The sequence below is a fragment of the Canis lupus genome, chromosome 34 (genome assembly GCF_048164855.1).
Source record: "Canis lupus baileyi chromosome 34, mCanLup2.hap1, whole genome shotgun sequence".
NCBI classification, from domain to species: Eukaryota; Metazoa; Chordata; class Mammalia; order Carnivora; family Canidae; genus Canis; species Canis lupus.
The window spans coordinates 11,898,747-11,918,118 of NC_132871.1; the positions used below are offsets into that span (position 1 = coordinate 11,898,747).

Genomic DNA, 19,372 nt, shown 5'->3' on the forward strand with positions numbered 1-19,372 from the left:
ATAGTATGCTGAGAACAATTTAAAATTATTGTATATCATTAGTTACATTTCACACTAGCTAGAATTTATTAAGATGTATTTGAAATCTAGAATCTTTATTGCATTTTAATAAATGCCATTGTAAGAAAAAGAACTAGAAGTAATGATAAACTAGAACTGATGAGAGATGGATTTGAAGCCTAGAATTAATATTTATCAAATGGCCACATCTCCTAATGTGATGCAGTGGTGAGTATAAATCATCTCTGCAGTAGTAGGCTTGCAGAAATGCTTTCCCTGAATACTGGCTGGCTTTGTGGATATTTGGACATGGCTCCTCCACACTCAGAAGAACCTTGCCTTTGGTTTAATGCTCTGCTGTTGCCATCTTGAAATTCTTCATTTTTGAACAAGGGACTTGAAAATTAGATAACAGGTTCTGATCTGAATCATGGTGAAATAATCACAGAAATATAGGATGAGGACATTCTACAAGTTTAGCTTGTGTCACAGTTTAGCTTGTGTCAATGGCAAATGGGTTAACAATCAGTGAATTTAGATGAAAGATGCAGTAAAGAATGTACTATTCTTTCAATTTCTTATAGATTTGGATATTTTCAAAATAAAAAAAATGGTATTGATTTTTTTTTACAAATGTCATTGTCATGAAAGATTTTTTAAAAAGGTAGAGGAGCAAGAAGTGTTCTTGCCTAAAGATAAGGCAACCAAATGTGATGTGTGAACCTTAATTGGATCCTGTATCAAAAAACAAAAAAGGACATTTTTCATGTAATTGGGTATATTTGATGGTATGTTTAAATTTTGATTACCATCAGGGTCCCTTTTATTCAATATTAATTTTGGGGTTTCTTTTTTGAGAAGATCTATTTGTTAGGGGTTTTCTAAAGAATTTCTAAAGAATGTTAGAAATCTTTTTGATTTCTTTGAATTCTTAAGAATCTATTTGTTAGGGGTTTTCTAAAGAATTTCTAAAGAATGAAGGAAATTTTACCTTTTTAAAAAATAAAACAATATCTTGCAATTACCATATTGCAAGAAGAAACCATATGGGTTTTTTTTTTTAAGATTTTATTTATTTATTCATGAGACAGAGAGAGAGAGAGAGAGAGAGAGAGAGAGAGGCAGAGACACAGGCAGAGACACAGGCAGAGGGAGAAGCAGGCTCCATGCAGGGAGCCCGACGTGGGACTCAATCCCGGATCTCCAGGATCAGGCCCTGGGCTGAAGGCGGCGCTAAACCACTGAGCCATTCAGGCTTCCACCATATAAATCTCAGATACATTAAGGGGTTTTTATGATTTTTTTTTTTTTTTTGTATCTGAAAACATTTTGCCACTTTATCATTCTAGGAATTATTTCATCATTACTTTTCCGTTATTCCCAATTATGCTAAAAAAAACCTCTAATAAGAAAACAGAAGAACACTGTAGTTGTGGTATACATGCTCACTACTTTGTTTTTGTCCAGTTTCCTTACTTTGCTACCCAAAGTATTGTGTTGTCTTTTAAGAAGGTACAAAAGAAGGTATGGAGACGCTATCTTTGTAGTTGTGTTGTTTTAAAATTTCATTGAATACACTTCATTGAACACACATCGTTGAACATAATTAGAAATGTAGACTTTTCTATTTCCTGCACATAATGGCAGAGCAAAACATTGTGACAGAGGAAGACATTTTGTAATAGATAGAAAGAAGATGAGCTCTGCTACAGCTCATCTACAGCTCATCTACAGTATTCCAGACTGTAGTGGTGATGGTTAAATTTATCATACAGAAGAAATCTCAGACTGTGAATTATCAAGTGATGATATCCAAGATCCGGGGTCAGCAAGTCAGCTTACTACTTGTTTTCTTTCTTTCTTTCTTTTTCTTTTTGATTTTATTTATTTATTCACAAGAGACGCAGAGAGAGAGAGAGAGAGAGAGAGAGAGAGAGAGGCAGAGACACAGGCAGAGGGAAGCAGGCTTCATGCAGGGAGCCCGACGTGGGACTTGATCCTGGGTCTCCAAGATCACACTGTGGCTGAAGGTGGTGCTAAACCGCTGAGCCACCCGGGCTGCCCCTTACTACCTGTTTTCATAAGTAAAGTTTTATTGTGAAAGCCATGCCCATTTGTTCATATATTGTCTAGGGCTACTTTCCCACTCTGCAGGCAGAGTTACATAGCTGAGAGAGGTGGTTTGGCCAGCAAAGTTGAAAATATCTGGCTCCTTATAGAAAACAATTACCAACTAAAGTGTTAGGTGCATTTTCTCGAACTCAAGAATTGATGATGAACAGTATGTATCTAAAGAAAAAGGAAATAACGTGTTCATATCCAGTTAGTCATTCAATAGGAAGAATTTCATTGCTTCATATTTTGTAGCAAGAATCTGGCCTATCCCATTCTGCTAATAGGACAATGGACATTATTTTTTCATTTACCCTAAGGCTTATGCACAAAAATATACCTGATACAGTTTTTATGTGGACATATGCCTGTGGTAGGTGTGTGTACAGAAGTGATAGGAAGGAAATAGATGATGTAGGAATGATCAGTTTATTGGACTGGTCACTTTAATTAGTTTTTATGAATCTAAAAAGTTTTGCAGTTATGGAGCAAAGAAGATTACTCTCTTCTCTTCAGCAAAATTATGAGCCAGCTGATTTTTCAAAAGTGCTATGTTTTGAAGATGTAGGTGCAAGAGGAAAAACCAGAAATAGTTATAAACTAGAACATTAAGATGTTTTTAAAATATGAAATACTGCATTTTGACAATTCAAGTACCAGAAAAAGAACCAGTACAATGATAAGACAAATTCTTTTAGAGATGTACTTGAGACCTGGACTCTGTATTTATTAACATGGATATGTACGTTCATGTATGACTGCCAGTGAGCAATTGGTTGTATTCAAAGAGTGATGTCTGCTTAAGGTATATTCAAAACAGAAAAATGCAGAATAAAATTTGGGTTTGCATGTTAAATTTTCATTAAATTTCTAATATGTTGTTTTTCACTATCATTTCAGTCTTGAATTGGTAAATTATTCATAAAATGACCTAAATATACAAAAATTAAAAAGTTTCATGGACCCAGATAGTAAATTGGGTCCTGGTTTTTGGTTGATTTGGTTGTTTGTTGTGATGGTTGTTTTTCCTAGCTTACAAAGGGTTACTTTCTTAGGTATGATAACAGCATTATTTGTGTGTAGGAGGATGTTTTTATTTTCAGGATATACATGCTGAACTATTTATGAGTGAAATTTTATCTGAAATTGTTTTAGGGATATATAGGGAGAAGAGTATAGAAGTAACAAATGGGCAAATGGGTTAACAATCAGTGAATTAGATGAAAGATGCAGTAAAGAATGTACTATTCTTTCAATTTTTTATAGATTTGGATATTTTCAAAATAAAAAAAAATGAGAAAGGGTGTCTTAGTGGTTTAGCGCCTGCCTTTGGCCCAGGGCGTGATCCTGGAGACCCAGGATCAAGTCCCACATTGGGCTCCCTGCATGGAGCCTGCTTCTCCCTCTGCCTGTGTCTCTGCCTCTCTCTCTGTGTGTATGTCTCTCATGAATAAATAAATAAAATCTTAAAAAAAAAAAAATTCACGGAAATGAAAATTGGGTTCTCCAATAGATGAAAAAAGAACTCTTTCCCCTGCTTCCCTACCCTTTTCTTTTAGAGGAAAGACTTGTATTTGTATTATAAATATATATATATACCTATTTATTTATTTGTTTAACTTGCTCTGATCGCATCAGCATTTTACTGCTGAGTAGTAGAGGAATAAAATGGTAAGGTTAATAATATGCATTTGTTTGCCACCAGGGGTTTTCTTAGAAATTCTTGTGCTTTCAAAAAATATTGCATTTACCAGTAAAATGCAGAAATTTTCTTCCTTATCTATGAGGCAAGTTTGTTACAATAGTTAATGCGCAGTGGACAGTTTAGCTTGTGTCAATATGTTACCTGTCATTTTTATCATTTTTTTATGGCTTGTTTACATAGAAAATATAGAGAATTTTCTTTAAAATTATAAGCACATGTTTTATATCAAGAACTCAGATTTTCTGAAATTTTTTTTATCTATAAAACATGCATGAAAGAATCCAGTCTCACATATGTGTATGTATTAATGATATGAATGAAATTATATTACTTTGCCTTTATTTTTGAGCATTTCATTATTGTTGGGAAAATATTTACTATCAGCAAATAGTAATATTTGACTATTTGACTTGCTTGACTTTCAAAAGTATACCAAATATTTGAAAATTTATGAGAAAACAATTTGATCTGTCATTTGTGAGCTGTAAAAAAAAAAAAACATTTACTTTTGTTATGATATATCACAAGAATTTTAAGTCTTATTAGAGATAAATAATTCTCCCATACAGACTGATAAAGGCACATGAAAGTGTTTTTCCATTGCTGTCATTTCTCTGTGCTTGATGTTGGTTTGAATCAGATAAGTCTTTTTTCATTTTCCAGTGACAATGACCTTTTGTTTTCCAATCCGTAGTATTCAGGATCCTTGAGGGCATTCTAATAATGTCAGTGCAGTAAAGCATGCAGACGGTATTTCAAACAAAATGCTTGTTCACAGCTGTATGACATAAATCATTCAGTCTGCTTTTTCAGTCACAAATAATATTGCTTATTAGAAAGCTGCATCAAGTCTGGAGTTAAAAGAAGACTCTGTTTAGATATTTTAAAATAAACTGATTATCTGGCTTCCATTTTGGTAAAACTATTGGACTGTCACATTTCATGTGTGAAGTGTGGTGAGCCTTGGCTCAGTATTCTTTCTGAATCCTGAAGGAGAATTGAGGAGAAAAAAGACATGATATTTTTTTTTTACTTAAGGACATTTAAAGGATGGTACCTTGAGAAATTTCTAGGTTTTGTGTTTACATGATAGGAGTCCTCACTTCCCATCGGAGCTGGTAGGAATTCACTGAGTTCTAGCTGTGTCTGTGTGCTGCTTTAACTCAAACATTTCTCCATACAGCTTTGATCAATACCTGATTTTCCACTGTGCCCCATGCTTGATTTTATGTACTTGGATATTATCGTCATTGTGTATACATATAGTGGCATATATTTTCTATATTGTCAAATATATGATTGTCATGTGCATGGGGATTGATATCAGATAAATGTTGGCCGGAATGGAATTAGACAACTTTGACTCCAAATCAGATAGTCACTTTTTGTTAAACTGTTAGCCACTTATGCTGTAGAAGATGCTCTACTGCTTCAGAAATGCTCATTGCAGAGTGACGGAAAGGAGTGTTATGTAGTGACTTCGATTATGGCATCTTATGTGTTCTGAAGATTATCTATGAAAATCTTACTGTGACATCCACATTTCTTTTCCTAGAAATTTCCTTAATGTCAGATACTTCAGGAATCAGGTTAAAAGTTTATTGCTAATAATGACAGCTAGTATTCATTTGCCGGGGGTGAGACTCACAATTAGTAAGTACTAGTAGAAGAGGCAGGTTTCCAAGCACCCAGAGCCCACACTTGTAACCAACCAGTACTGCCAAAGCTAGTAGCACAATGAGGCAGGTCCTCATTGTCCCATCAGAAACTTAGGTGCCTGGCAGACAATGTATCATTCCTCTTCTTCCTGAGTACCCAAGGGTGAAACATCCAGCCATCCTTGTTCTTTTGAGTGTTTGAGAGACTCATAAAGAAATATCCAGCAACTTTTTTTCTAGTCATTAATTTTCCAGACGCTGGCGGGTATATTGTCAGCTTCTGTTCTTGGTTTCTGCTCTTCCTAAGAAAATTGTATTTTGGGATTTGGCTTTGAGCAGCATCAGTTGGTCCATTGCTGTCATGCAGCAAGTCCGCCGTGCTCTGTGGAATCTAAAATACTAATAACTGTGTTTCATATATATATTTTCTGTTTCATGATCCAGTAAAATGTTGAATCACTACAGTTCTATATACCATATGTTGAAGCATAGGCTGTGGTGGAAGGAGGCGTGATCATTGGACAGCATCCCACTCAACTTTGGAAAATACCACTGAGCATAATCACTGTTATTCAGTATTCTCTTTCTGACCTTAGACTTTTAGTCCCATGTAGAAGAATTTGTGATTGAGGAACTGAAGGATTCTAGTTTTAGGATAATCCTAGATCACTAGTGAAGCTATGAAAGCCCACTTAATTTTCTTTTTATAGTCAACTGAAATAAAATGAAGATAGAAGACTAGAGAAAGAGAATATCAGTTATTTTTATATTCTTACATCCTAGGAACTTTTCAGGATCTCCTCAAATTTTGAGAATATGCTTGTAAATTTATTTTTTCCCATGTTCATATTGTAAACATATTTTCAAACCTTCTCTCTGATAGCGCTGTCTAGTTTAATTCTTCATGGTCTCAGCACTGAACACATTAATACATAGGCGAACACTCTAACCTGACTTTATGACCTCCCTCCCAATAGAGCGAGGAGAACAGTTCTAAGATTTCACTGTTTTCTTTGTCCTAACCTCTGCTGTTGTCTGAATGTTGCATTGCTGAACCATGACTACTGCTCAAGCACCACCCACTTCATCTTCTGTTTTCCTGCCTAGTCTTAGATCACTCATTTTTTAAATCATCCCTAGCAAAAGTGATTAATGGTTTAAATATTACAGAAGTAGAAATTTTAAGATGGTAGAAAGTATATCTGCATGTTCTTGCAGGAATTTTTAGCTTAGGAAAATTCAAAGCTGGGAAAGAATTACTGTTCTTGACCTTACAGGACTCCTTCGTAAAATACAGATATTAAATGCCCTTTTTGTCAGTAATCCAATCAAGATGACAGAACTTTAAGAAATCACCATTCTGTAGGACTCAGAGGGAGGCACTTCTTGGAGTTGATAGATTTAACTTAAAAAAAAATTATTTTTCAGTAATCAACACCTAATATGGGGCTTGATCCTGGAACCCTGAGATCAAGAGTCCCATGCTCTACCAACTGAGCCAGCCAATTTAGCTCACTTTGATAGGTAGCAGCAACCAAAGTTGATAAATGGAAACTCTATTTGGATGTGACAACCAAAGAACATCCTTAACATTTAACTGAAAGTTGTACTCAAGGGATCCCTGGGTGGCTCAGTGGTTTAGCGCCTGCCTTTGGCCCAGGGCGTCATCCTGGAGTCCTGGGATCAAGTCCCACATCAGGCTCCCTGCATGGAGCCTGCTTCTCCCTCTGGGTCTCTGCTTCTCTCTCTCTCTCTGTATCTCTCATGAATAAATAAATAAAATCTTAAAAAAAAAAAAGAAAGTTGTATTCAAGCTTGAGCTACAGGGAAACCAATAGCAGTAAGAGGACTTTAATAGTGTCAGGAATGAATCTGACCGTAAGGGATTTATTAGCCTTAGAAGCTGGTCTTGAAGCTAAATATACATCTCAGGGTTTTATTGTTCAACAACTTGTGATAGCTGTTGTACCCTTGTAGGCTACCCTTGAAATATTTCCTGAAACATTTGCCTTCTGCCTCTGAGAAGTTGTCCTAGCTTTTTTCCTCACACAAACCTCCTTAGATTGTCTCCCTTCAATCCCCAATGCATTTATCCCCCCTCCCTTTTTTTTTGCTCCTTCTTAGTGCCTTCATATTTTTAAGTGCAGTCACTTGGCTTTGCATTGTTGGTCTTGTTTCTAACCTAGCATACCTTTATAATAGTATCAGTAGTGGCTAGGAGCATATGATCTGGAGTTAAAGTCTCAGCTCAAGTGCAGATTCTACTGCTTGCGACTTTAAGCAAATGCCTTCATCTCTCTTAAGTACTGGTTTTCTTACCTATAAAACGGTGATAGTAACAGCACTTTATAAAGTTGTTTTTGAGGCATAAATGAAATAAGTATCAAAACATTTAACAAGAACCGAGCACATTGTAAAGTGTTCATGCAACAGAATTTATGCTATCTACTAGTTATTGTCTTAGGCCAGTAGTTCTCAAACTTTTTAATCTCAGAACCTGTTGATACTCTTTTTTTGTTTGTTTGTTTGTTTTTTTTATTTTTTTTTATTTTTTTATTTTTTTTTATTGGTGTTCAATTTACTAACATACAGAATAACCCCCAGTGCCCGTCACCCATTCACTCCCACCCCCCCTGTTGATACTCTTAAACATTATGTAGGAACCTAAGGACAAACCCACATTTGTTTATGTGGGTTATATGTATTACTGTTTACTGTATTTGAAAATAAAATGGAGAAGTTAAAAAAATTATCAATTGATATAAAAATAATAATAAACTTATTACATGTTAGCATAAATAACATTTTATGAAAATAATTATTTTTAAAGTAGAAGAGTGGCATTCTTTTACATTTTTTCAAAGTCTTGGTGTTTGGCTAAAAAGAAGAAAACTTGTATCTGCAATCATTTGTTGTAATGTGTTTATTTTTTTTTAATTTTTTATTTTTGTAATGTGTTGTTTTGATTAGAGTCTATGAAGAAAGTCTGACCTTATACAAGGATGTAGTTGGAAAAGAGGGAAGTATTTTAGTAATCTTTTGAAATAGTTGTGATTATTCTTTGATACTACACTAAAACTTCACAAGTGGTATTTTCTTCAAGGTCAGTTGCAATGTAGACTCTGATACCATATCACTGAAAATTTCATGCTGTTATATTGGGATCCCTGGGTTGCTCAGCAGTTTAGCGCCTGCCTTTGGCCCAGGGCATGATCCTGGAGTCCCGGGATCGAGTCCCGCGTCAGGCTTCCGGCATGGAGCCTGCTTCTCCCTCCTCCTGTGTCTCTGCGCCTCTCTCTTTCTCTCTATGTCTATCATAAATAAATAAATCTTTTTAAAATAAGAAAATTTCATGCTGTTATATTAAAACCCATTGGTCTATCTTGTACTTTGGATCTTTAACCTATTCATGATAATGCCTTTGTCATTTCTTAAATATTAGCTCAATGAGCTATGCAGATCTTACAGATGTTAGCACATTTCACTATACAACATATTAAAAAATCACATTCTTTAATATCACTATCCATTTTATCAGAAAAGTCTTTAAATATTAACAAAGTGTCAAGCTTATGGTAGTGATACAATTTTCTCCAATTTTTTTTTTTAAGATTTTATTTATTTATTCATGAGAGACACAGAGAGACAGGCAGAGACACAGGCCAAGGGAGAAGCAAGCTCCATGCAGGATGCCCAACACGGGACTCAATCCCAAGACTTTTGGATCACGCCCTGGGCTGAAGGCAGCACCAAACCACTGGGCCACCGGGGCTGCCCAGTTTTCTCCAAAAAAAATTTTTTTGGTGTGTTTATTTATTCATGAAAGACACACACACACACACAGAGGCAGAGACACAGGCAGAGGGAGAAGCAAGCTCCATGCAGGATGCCTGACGCGGGACTCAATCCCAGGACTTCGGGATCATGCCCTGGGCCAAAGGCAGATGCTCAACCGCTGAGCCATCCAGGCTTCCCATTTTCTCCAACATTTAATGTTCACTTGAAAGCTTGGATTTTATGGCTGGTAATAAATATTGTCAGTTATTGTCCTTGAAGTGACAAGGTAACTTTGTTTATTTTCAGGAAAATATCTACCAGATATCCAGGTCTGAATAGACATAGTACGTCAGTCATTCTTTCCAGTGAAATTGTGTTTATGAAAATTGCAGCTAGTCCAGTTCACAACTTGAATGATCTCACATATTTTCCCCATCATACTGTAGATATGCCTTATACACGCTTCCTGTTTTATCACACAGAATATTAAAAAGGCACATACTCAAGGGTCAAGATATAGTACAATTAATGCATTTTAAACTGCTTTATCAAGGACATTTTTAAATGAAACTAAATTTGTTTTTAAGCCTTGAGTATGTGTGGCAGTGAAGAATACAGTGACAGCTATTGTAGTTTGGTGCTCCTGCATTGTTTTGTGCCAAAGCTCAGCAGTTTTACCCTCCACAGCTTTTGCACTGATAGTGAGAAAAGCAAATAGCTTCTTAGTATAATTATGAAAATAGTTTTTGATCTTGTGTATCCCCCTGAAAGAGTCTGACTGATCCACAGGAGTCCACAGACCACACTGAGAATCGCTGTTCCAGGCAATGTGAAAAATAGACAAGAATCTTTGCCCTCATGAAGCTTACATACTAATGGGAAGAGACGAACAAAAGCCAACATAATTTGGTAAAATGTTCATATTTTGGATAGTGATAGGTACTAAAGAGAAAAAGTATGACAACTAATGAAAACAGAAGAATATGAATTGCCAGGGTATTTTGAACATTTTAGATAGTGAAGAGAAGGCCTCATTTAGAAGATGACTTTTGAGTAAAGAACTGAAATAGGTGAGGGAGCAAGTCAGGCGAACATTCCAGTCCGAGGGAGCAGTTAGCTGGAAGTGTTTCTTGAATGTTTAATAAATGGCAAGGAAACCAGAGACTGGAGAGGAGGAGTGGAGTGTGCAGTGAGGGGAGAGAAGTAGGACCTTGCAAGGTAAGGACAGGTCTTCTAGTATCTTGGGGGTCAGTGCTTCTGAATCACGGGCGTGCACATCAGCTAGGGGGCTTTTGACAATGCAGTATCTGATTTATAGAAGGGAATTGGGTCTTGTGGTTCTGCATTTGTAACAAATTACCAGCTGATGTCAATGTTGTGTTTCACTTTGAGTAGCAGTCTTGTAGGCAGCAGTAAAGAGTTTGGCTTTTAGTCTGAGTGACACAGGAAGCCATTGGGGAGAATCTAGCAGAACAGTGTCATGTTCTGACGTGTGATTTAACATGGTCAGTTATAAATATTAATAAAGGTAGTGCATCTCTAAGCCCTTATCCAAAACCTCTGGTAACAGATATGCAGTAGAATTCAGAATTTTTCAGATTTTAGGAAGGTAATAGATTTTGTGTATATATATTTTCTAACCCCCCAGCATTGTCTGAGATTAGCACTCTGTAATCACCCATTGATATTTCTGCAATGAAACAAATGAACAGTCACACTCAACGGAGTAAGTAAGGACTGCAAATATTCTTATATCCATTCAGGTAAGGTTTTTGCCATTGAATGCGTTATAAAGAATTATGAAAATGCTTTTAGGTTCAGGTCAGACAAGTGTGTGTTGGCCAAATGAGTTATAAAAATACTTTTACTTTTCAAAGCATATGGATTTTAGAATTGAGAAAAGGTGGGCCTTTGTTATTATACTTTCAGGTAGTGCTCTTCATATCTTCACACTGCAGGAACTTTTAAGACAAATAAGTCTATTACATGTTCATTTTAGGCCTTGTTGGATGCAGCTGTTGACAAGAGAGAGGTTTCATACCCTGGGTCCTGCTCTCAAAGGAGGAAAAATAGGTACCTATAAATTCAGAGCACAAAGTCTCATTTCCAAAAAGTGTTTTTGCTTCTTGGCAGCTTCTACTGTCATGTGTGCAGTCAAAGCACATTTAATTAAAACATGCTGAGCATTTTATTATACCTTGGGACAGTTAGCGTGTGCTTAGAATGATCCAACTCTGCTCATTTGTGGTTAACACAATATTGCTTCCATATCTGATTCTGCTTCCTTTCCTACAGCTTTGAGCTGCCTTATTCCACATTTGGCTCCACATCTTGAAATCTAAAGCAAATTTCTCTGTGTTCTTCACAATCCACTGTTCATTTGGGTTTTTTGTTTTGTTTTAAATGACTGGTTTTCTAAGAGAAGTCCAGTTTAAAAGAAGTACATTAAGAAATTATCAGTGATGAGATATGTTGTGATCTTTTCCCATCTCAGTTATCTGTCATGTTAAAGTATTAATAATGGAAGCATTATCTCTCTTTTCCCTATAGGGTTTCATTTAAGGGTTAGTATATCCTCTGTTCTGAGTACCTGTCCTCTTGAAGCTTGAAAACATTGACATAAGGCAAGACTTGAAAGGTTTCTGTTTCAGTGCTTGCTGGCAAAATGACATGTTGACTCTCATCATTGGGAAATCCTAACTCTTACGTGAATCTGTGTCCAAAAATGCACATTCTAATAAACACATTCTAGTGCAACTCCTAAGCCAGAGAATATGGCAATAGATTCCTTTTGCTGTAAATCTGTGTTGGTGTATGGGAAATACGTGAGTTAGGAATAATTGTCTCAAAGGATGCATAATAGCAAAGGGAAAAACATCGTTTGCAACTTTTCCTGTAAGGAAAGAACAAGGAGGATATACAGTGGACTCTTAGACATTGAGGAGATTGGGGGTGCCCACCTCCCCCACCTCCACACAGTTGGAAATCCGAGTGTAACTTTTGACTCCCCCAAAACTTAACTATAAAGCTTTACTAATAACATAGTTGATTAACAAATATTTTGTATATTATATATATTATATATTGTATTTTTACAAGAAAGTAAGCTAAAGAAGATAAATTGTTAGTGAGAAAATCATAAGGAGGAGAAAATACATTTACAGTAATATACTGTATTGATCCCCTAAAAATCCACATGTGGTTGGACGTGTGCAGTTCAAACCCATGTTGTTCAAGGGTCAACTGTATACTGTTTCGACTGAAGGAAATGAGGGCATTTGAGACAAGAGTTATGGTTCATAGATGACTGTCTAGGAAGCTCCCCACTAAAAGTATAGTTTCAGTTGGTTATTTTCCAGAACTTCTATTTATAAAAAGCAAAAATTCTGCCAAGAGTTTTCATGTGATTACATTTTTAATATCTGTAACTTCAAGTGCTCTGGATGGTTAAGTCTCCATTGTTGAATTTGGAAAAGTGTTAATCAGGTATATTCTTTTTATATGTGTGGTTCAATGTTTATACCACATGGTATATTCTTTTAAGGATGAATTACAAGGACTTCATAAAGAGTTAACTCATTGCAGTCTGATTTTAGAAGTGAGAGCTATAGAGAGACAAGTAGAAGGATATACTTTTTTGGTATTGTTGAATATTGTGTATTCTTGTTTTTGTGGTAGAGAGCTTTAGGAAATGTGTCCTGTTATTAAAGGTGAATTTATTTTGTTTACCTAACAAAATCCAAATGAGAGCCATTTGAAAATGTTGAGATGTTATTGGGAGGCTTGGCAGGAGTTAAATCTTCTCTTGAAGTTCTCTGTCAGAAAGCATGTGGTTAAGTGGGCCTGTCTGAGGACTTACTGTGCCAACATGCTAGGATAAACAGTATTAGAAATTATCAGATTATTTAAAGAGAAAACCTCAGAGAGATATAACTTGCTGTTTAGAACAAAAAAATAGGTTGGAAAAAGATGGTCCTTACCTTTGAATTGAGTTGAGTGACCCAGTTCCTGTGTATAGCTTTTTGTTTCCCAGTGTAGAGTGAAAAGTTTGAGTAAGCAGAAAGACTTTGTGCAGTCTGTTTGTTAGGTCTGCCAAATTGGTTAGAGGAAACATCGCTTAGGTCTTTAATAAGAGGCCAAACTTGAGTTATAAAAAGGAGGGCTTTCCAAGTTTGGTTCACATTTCATTCAGGAACCTTGGTTGGGCCAAGCTCTGGGTCCATGGTGAAGAGATGAACACTGCATTTACAAAATGTTTGTTTTTGGAGATCTTTGATGAAGCTACATGTGGGCACTGTAGTTGTAGCCAGAAATTTTCTTCCATATAGTAGTGGTTCTGGGTCATTATTCTCTAAAGAATTAAAAACAATTATCTTTGGTTTTAAAAATAGTTTATTTCTGTCAGAATTGTATCATGACACATCAGTTTTCAACTTGGAACAGTTCTAAATGACTTTGTTTCTTCTAAGGGTAAATTTAACTGACCTGATTTGGCCATGACTTTGCAGAGTGAATTTTAATTAGCTTTGTTGAAATGCTTACTTCCCATGTTTGGAAACATTTTCTAGGAAAGAAGTTTAGTCAGGATATGAGACACCTAGAAATGTAGTGAAGCATTTTTTTTTTTTATTTGTTTCCTCATTAGTTTAAAATTGTATGTGTTATTATGAGCCTTTTTGTTTTTACCCTGAATTTTTGTATTCCAAGAGATTTATTTATTTATATTTCTCCCCTTCCCCAAAAATATATTTCTTTTAGAGTAAGAGGTTTCATTGTTTTTTTTTCTGTGACTCTCTCAAATATTATCAATAGTAATTATTTGTTATTTATTGTGGATCTTTTTAAAAAGATCACTTTATAGTAATATAGGATTTGTGATCACAAGCATCTCATTATTTTAGTATGCCAAAATTTGGTACAGAAACAGAATAGCAACATGTCATTAATGCCTTTCATTTTCTGATTAAAGCAGGACAGGGAATCTCTTGCCAGTTGGTTGAAAGGTGAATCTTCATTTAAAGGGAAGAAAAGCTTTTTTTCTTGTCAGTAAATGTCATTCTTTTTACAGAAATTAAAATTGTTAATTTTCAAAATGAAGGCAATCTGAAACAAATGTGCTTTAAAACATTAATCACAGTTTTTGAGTGTTCATACCTCATTAGTCTAAACTTCATTTCAAAATGCAACATTTTTTTCTTTTTGAGAAAAATCCATCATATTGTTAAAAAGTTGCGAAAGCCTTTTTGGTTTGAGCTTAAAAAAATAAACAGCTTAAATTTAACATTCTAGTCTGTTCTTTAATGAACTATTTCTTTTTTAAAATAAAAAGTTAAGCAGATTTAAACTTAACCAGAAGAATATTGTTCCAAACTAAAGGATCCATATAACATAACTATAAAATGATATACAAACCATGTAATAAAAAGAATGAAATTTTTTTGTTGTTTTCTAAAGTCAATCATTTTCAACAACATCCATAGATATGCTGGATGTAAATAGGATCCAACTGGAGAAAGCACCAAGATTTTACTCATTCTTTTACAATAAAACATTTTACAATGTTTTAGGTTCAATCTAAAAATGTAGAATATTAGGATATTTATAAATAAATTTAATCTTGGGGGATCCCTGGGTGGCTCAGCGGTTTAACGCCTGCCTTTGGCCCAAGGCGCGGTCCTGGAGTCCCGGGATCGGGTCCCATGTCGGGCTCCTGGCATGGAGCCTGCTTCTCCCTCCTCCTGTGTCTCTCTCTCTCTCTATGTCTGTCATAAATAAATAAATAAATCTTAAAAAAAAATAAATTTAATCTTGTCAATCAATAAATGAACACTTTGAGTACTTCCTAAATGGTACTAATATTGTGAGTTATGATATATCCTATCAAATATATTATCCCAGGTATATTTTACTAAGATTTTTAAATCATTGCTTAAAGATACAGATGAACATTTTGAAAATTTTAATATTAAAGGAAAAAATGAATGTCCTGAAAATAGAGAAAAAGGCATCACAGAAAAAAATTATAGGCAAAAGCAAATTTAACACTAGAACTTGCTTAAAATCTGAATCTTTGAGTTTTGAAAAGGGAGAAAAAATTTGAATAATTTTCATAGACATGATAAAATAGGTAAAAGTAAGATCTCCTTGACTTCCATTTCTAGCAATTAACCAAAAGTAAAAGAAAATTTCATTATGAAACTGTTCTCTTTTCCTCAATGAATGTCTGCCGTTCAGCAGATTCAATTAGAAGAGGAAGAAGAGGTAAATGAAGACCTGTGTTAGAGGTCCTGAAGGGCATTCAAAGACTATACAGGAGGATGGTGCCTTACAATTTATAAATTTGCCACAAAGCTTATATCTGATTTCCAGGCCTCTCGGACTGGGAATAGGATTTCTCAGGTAGTGTATTCATTTCAAGAGATGACTCAAAAAATTAGCCTGTGGAGTTTGTTAAATTGGACTTTTTTCTATCTGAATCAGATTTCCCAGTTTTTTGTTCTTACAGATTGTTAATCTATACTTTTTGTTTTTTAAATAGTTTTTTTCGGGATCCCTGGGTGGCGCAGCAGTTTGGCGCCTGCCTTTGGCCCGGGGCGCGATCCTGGAGACCCGGGATCGAATCCCACATCGGGCTCCCTGCATGGAGCCTGCTTTTCCCTCTGCCTATGTCTCTGCCTCTCTCTCTCTCTCTGTGTGACTATCATGAATAAATAAATTAAAAAAATCTTTTAAAAAAAATAGTTTTTTTCCTCCTTAGTACATATATAACATATTCATTAAATAATTTTTTAAAAACCATGTAGACATATAAGGCAAGTAAAAATCACCATCTAGAGAAGCCTTATTCCTCCTGGTTCTGGGAACAAATAACACCCAGTGGCTTAGGGGTTCCATTGTAAGTTAACTTCTCTCCTGTGCTTCTAGAGAGACACCCATACACGGAGACATAGTCACAACATTTTCTGTACTTGGTGGGTTGGATGAGGAACCTGGATGAGAAAGGCTGATCTAGAGATCACGACTGTTACTTAAATGATGTATGTTATTCTAGATCTTTCATATTTTCTCTCCCTGGCCTTCTGCCCCATATGTATACACACATCTTTGTTTTCATTTCTAAAAGTGCAGTCAGACTGAACATCCTGATCAACTTCGTCTCTTTTTTCCTTTGTTTTCCTGTACTTGTTTGTATTTTGCTTATAGTCACAGAGAAGAACATCCCCAACAGAACTTGTCTTTTTACTTTGCTACTTGCTTAGACACAGTGCCATCCATCTGCCTTCTCAGACCTTGCCCGCACCACCTGTGACTTCTGAGCTCCTTACCACCACTACCACCACCACCACTACCTCCTCTGAGTCTTTGCTCCATCTGTTTTTCTGGCTGTTTTCTCCTACCTTTGGCCTTCCTGATGGTTGGCTTATTTTCTCTGACTCATGAGCATCAGTCTGGGCCTGACTACCCTTCTCCCTGCGGACATCAGAGTGTTTAGTGAGAAGTAAGTACCAAGCAGAAGAGAACACATTTCATTACTTTTAGATGCTTCCTGAACAACTCAGCCCTGGATCCCTGCAGTGCCCCATCTCTAGCTTTCCTCAACTTGTCTTTGATTTCACCCAGTCTACATTACTTGTGGTTCCTCAGACACTCCTTTAACTCTGTTATGTCTGTGCTCTTATTCACTGTGTTCCTCTCTTCAGAATGCTGTTCTTCCTCTTACTTCCAGTCTCCGTCCCTTAGCCCCTTAACTTTAAAAATCATCTGTCTTGGGCAGCCCTGGTGGCTGGCTCAATGGTTTAGGACTGCCTTCAGCCCAGGGCCTGATCCTGGAGACCTGGGATCAAGTCCCATGTCGGGTTCCCTGCATGGAGCCTGCTTCTCCCTCTGCCTGTCTCTTCCTCTCTCTCTCTCTCTCTGTCTCTCATGAATAAATAAATTTTAAAAATCTTAAAAAAAAAAATCATCTGCCTTTCAAAGCCCTCATCAGAGGATGCTGCCTCTGTTTTTTTCTTTTTTGGCAGTCTGGCTGAAAGTGGTTCCTTCTTTCCTTCTATTCTTTCATCAGTTCAGCAAATACTGTTCTTGCCAGGCATTTTGACAAAATGCTAGTGTGTAAAACTCTTACTATGTTTAAGAGTATTATGTATTATTCTTATTATGCTCATATATTATTTTTATTATATTGTTTGTATAATTATATCCATCTTATTTTCCTTACTTCCCTTGAAGACATAAATTACATATGGACCTACCTTGTAGCCAACATTTTTACACATAGAAGGTGTTTAATACATATTTATTGAATGAATGAAACTTTCTGATTATATCAGCATTGTGTACGCCAGCATAACTTTGGGTTTTTTAATAAAATTACCTTTTGCATAGACAGAAAAGTATTACCTATACTTAAAGGCAAGGGAGAAAATCTTTTAATGGATTTCGTAGGTAGGTACTTAATTTAAACACTCATCCATATCATGCTAAGGTTATTTTAAGTAGCTGTCCCTGAGTTTGTAAAGATGGTTTATAAGGGGAGCTGTCCATGGATCATAGATTGTCTGGCTGCCATTCTCAGTTGTGCTCTAGTGATGGAAGTCTGTCACATTTATGTGCTTGGTGTGGGTGGTTTTTCTGACCATCAAAACGAGGTGAGGGGAGCCCTTGAAACCTCCACCTGAAGGCAGATTACAGACATTTGGTGCTTATTGGCCTCAACTTCCTTTGAACAAGCTGAAAGGACTTTAACTGCTAAAAGACCACATAATTTCCTCTCTTTTCTTCATTAATTTTGTATTTCTTCTATTAGATGAAATGTATCTTAGCCTACCATACCCAGTATCCTAGATAAGGCAAGGAAACCATTGTTTAAAACAGTTGTTCTCAAAGTATGGTTTGGGGACCTTGGGGTCCCCAAGTTTTTTCTGGGTTCCCACAAAGTCAAAACAGAATAAGACGATGTTATTTGCCTTTTTCACTTTCATTCTCTCACAAGTGTGTAGTTGAATCTTTTGGAAGATACATGGCAAGTGATATCACAATAGATTAAATACAGAGGCAGGTATGGAAATCTGTCTTCAATTAGAGCAGACATCAAAGAGATTTGCAAAATGTAAAACAAATTTTTTGATTTGAAAAATAAAGTAACCTTTTATAAAAGTGTTAAAATATAATGGCCTTGTTATCCAACAAATTAACTAAAATTTGTCAAATGAAAACAAAATTTGTCAGTTTAAATCTCTAATGTGGTTAATATCAGTGGATATTAGAAGCTCTTTAGAATCCAGTTTTTTTTAAAACAGAAGTTTGAGAATCACTGGTTTAAAAGATGTAAAATATTTAAAAGGGGACAGACTTTATTTTTTAAGGATTTTATTTATTTATTCATGAGAGACACAGAGGGAGAGAGGCAGAGACACAGGCAGAGGGAGAAGCAGACTCCATGTAGGGAGCGTGATGCGGAACTCGATCCCGGGACTCCACGATCATGCCCTGGGCTAAAGGCAGGCACTAATTACTGAGCCACCCAGGGATCCCCAAGGGGACAGACTTTTAACAGATTACAAGATAAAGTCCATTTGATGTAGTCAAGGTGTCTTCAGACTGGAATATAATAATTGATCACACTGGGGGGGCACCTGGATGGCTTAGTCTGTTAAGCATATGCCTTTGGCCCAGGGTCCTGGGATCAAGCCCCAGTGGGGCTCACTGCCCAGCAGGGAGTCTGCTTCTGTCTCTCCTTCTCCCTCTGTACCTGCTTGTACTCATACTCTCTCTCTCATTCTCTCCCTCGCTCAAATAAATAAAATCTTAAAAAAAAATTATTGGTCATTTTGGTTTCTAGTTATTGGGCAGTTAGGTTGAATCCAGTTTTTTAGTCTTTTTTTTTTTTTTTTAAGTTGGTTTATTTATTTTGAGAGAGAGACCAAGAGAGTGAGAGTAGTGCAGGAGGGGCAAAGGGAGAAGAAAAGAGACTCTCCAGCAGAGTCCGCATCAAGTGGCCTGATGTGGGGCTCAATCTCATGACCCTGAGATCACAACCTGAGCTGAAACCAGGAGTTTGAGGCTTAACAGACTATACCACCCAGGCATACCCTAGTTTTTTAGTTTTATTTTTTTTTAA

The 19,372-nt window shown here is 36.1% G+C and overlaps 1 protein-coding gene across 9 annotated transcripts in view; it reads left to right on the top strand.

The window, feature by feature from the left end:
• CHN1 (chimerin 1) overlaps positions 1 to 19,372 on the top strand; it is a 223,973-nt gene that overhangs the window by 56,164 nt on the left and 148,437 nt on the right. The window contains exon 1 of one of the 9 annotated variants that reach the window (XM_072811009.1): positions 9,462 to 10,470. The exons of 7 other annotated variants lie outside the window; for them this stretch is intronic. In XM_072811009.1, coding sequence (XP_072667110.1) covers positions 10,387 to 10,470 — 84 coding nt within the window. In that variant the 5' untranslated portion in view covers positions 9,462 to 10,386. Of the gene's footprint in view, positions 1 to 9,461; positions 10,471 to 11,253; positions 11,326 to 19,372 lie in introns of those variants that run through there. One more of the 9 variants, XM_072811008.1, reaches the window with a different exon arrangement.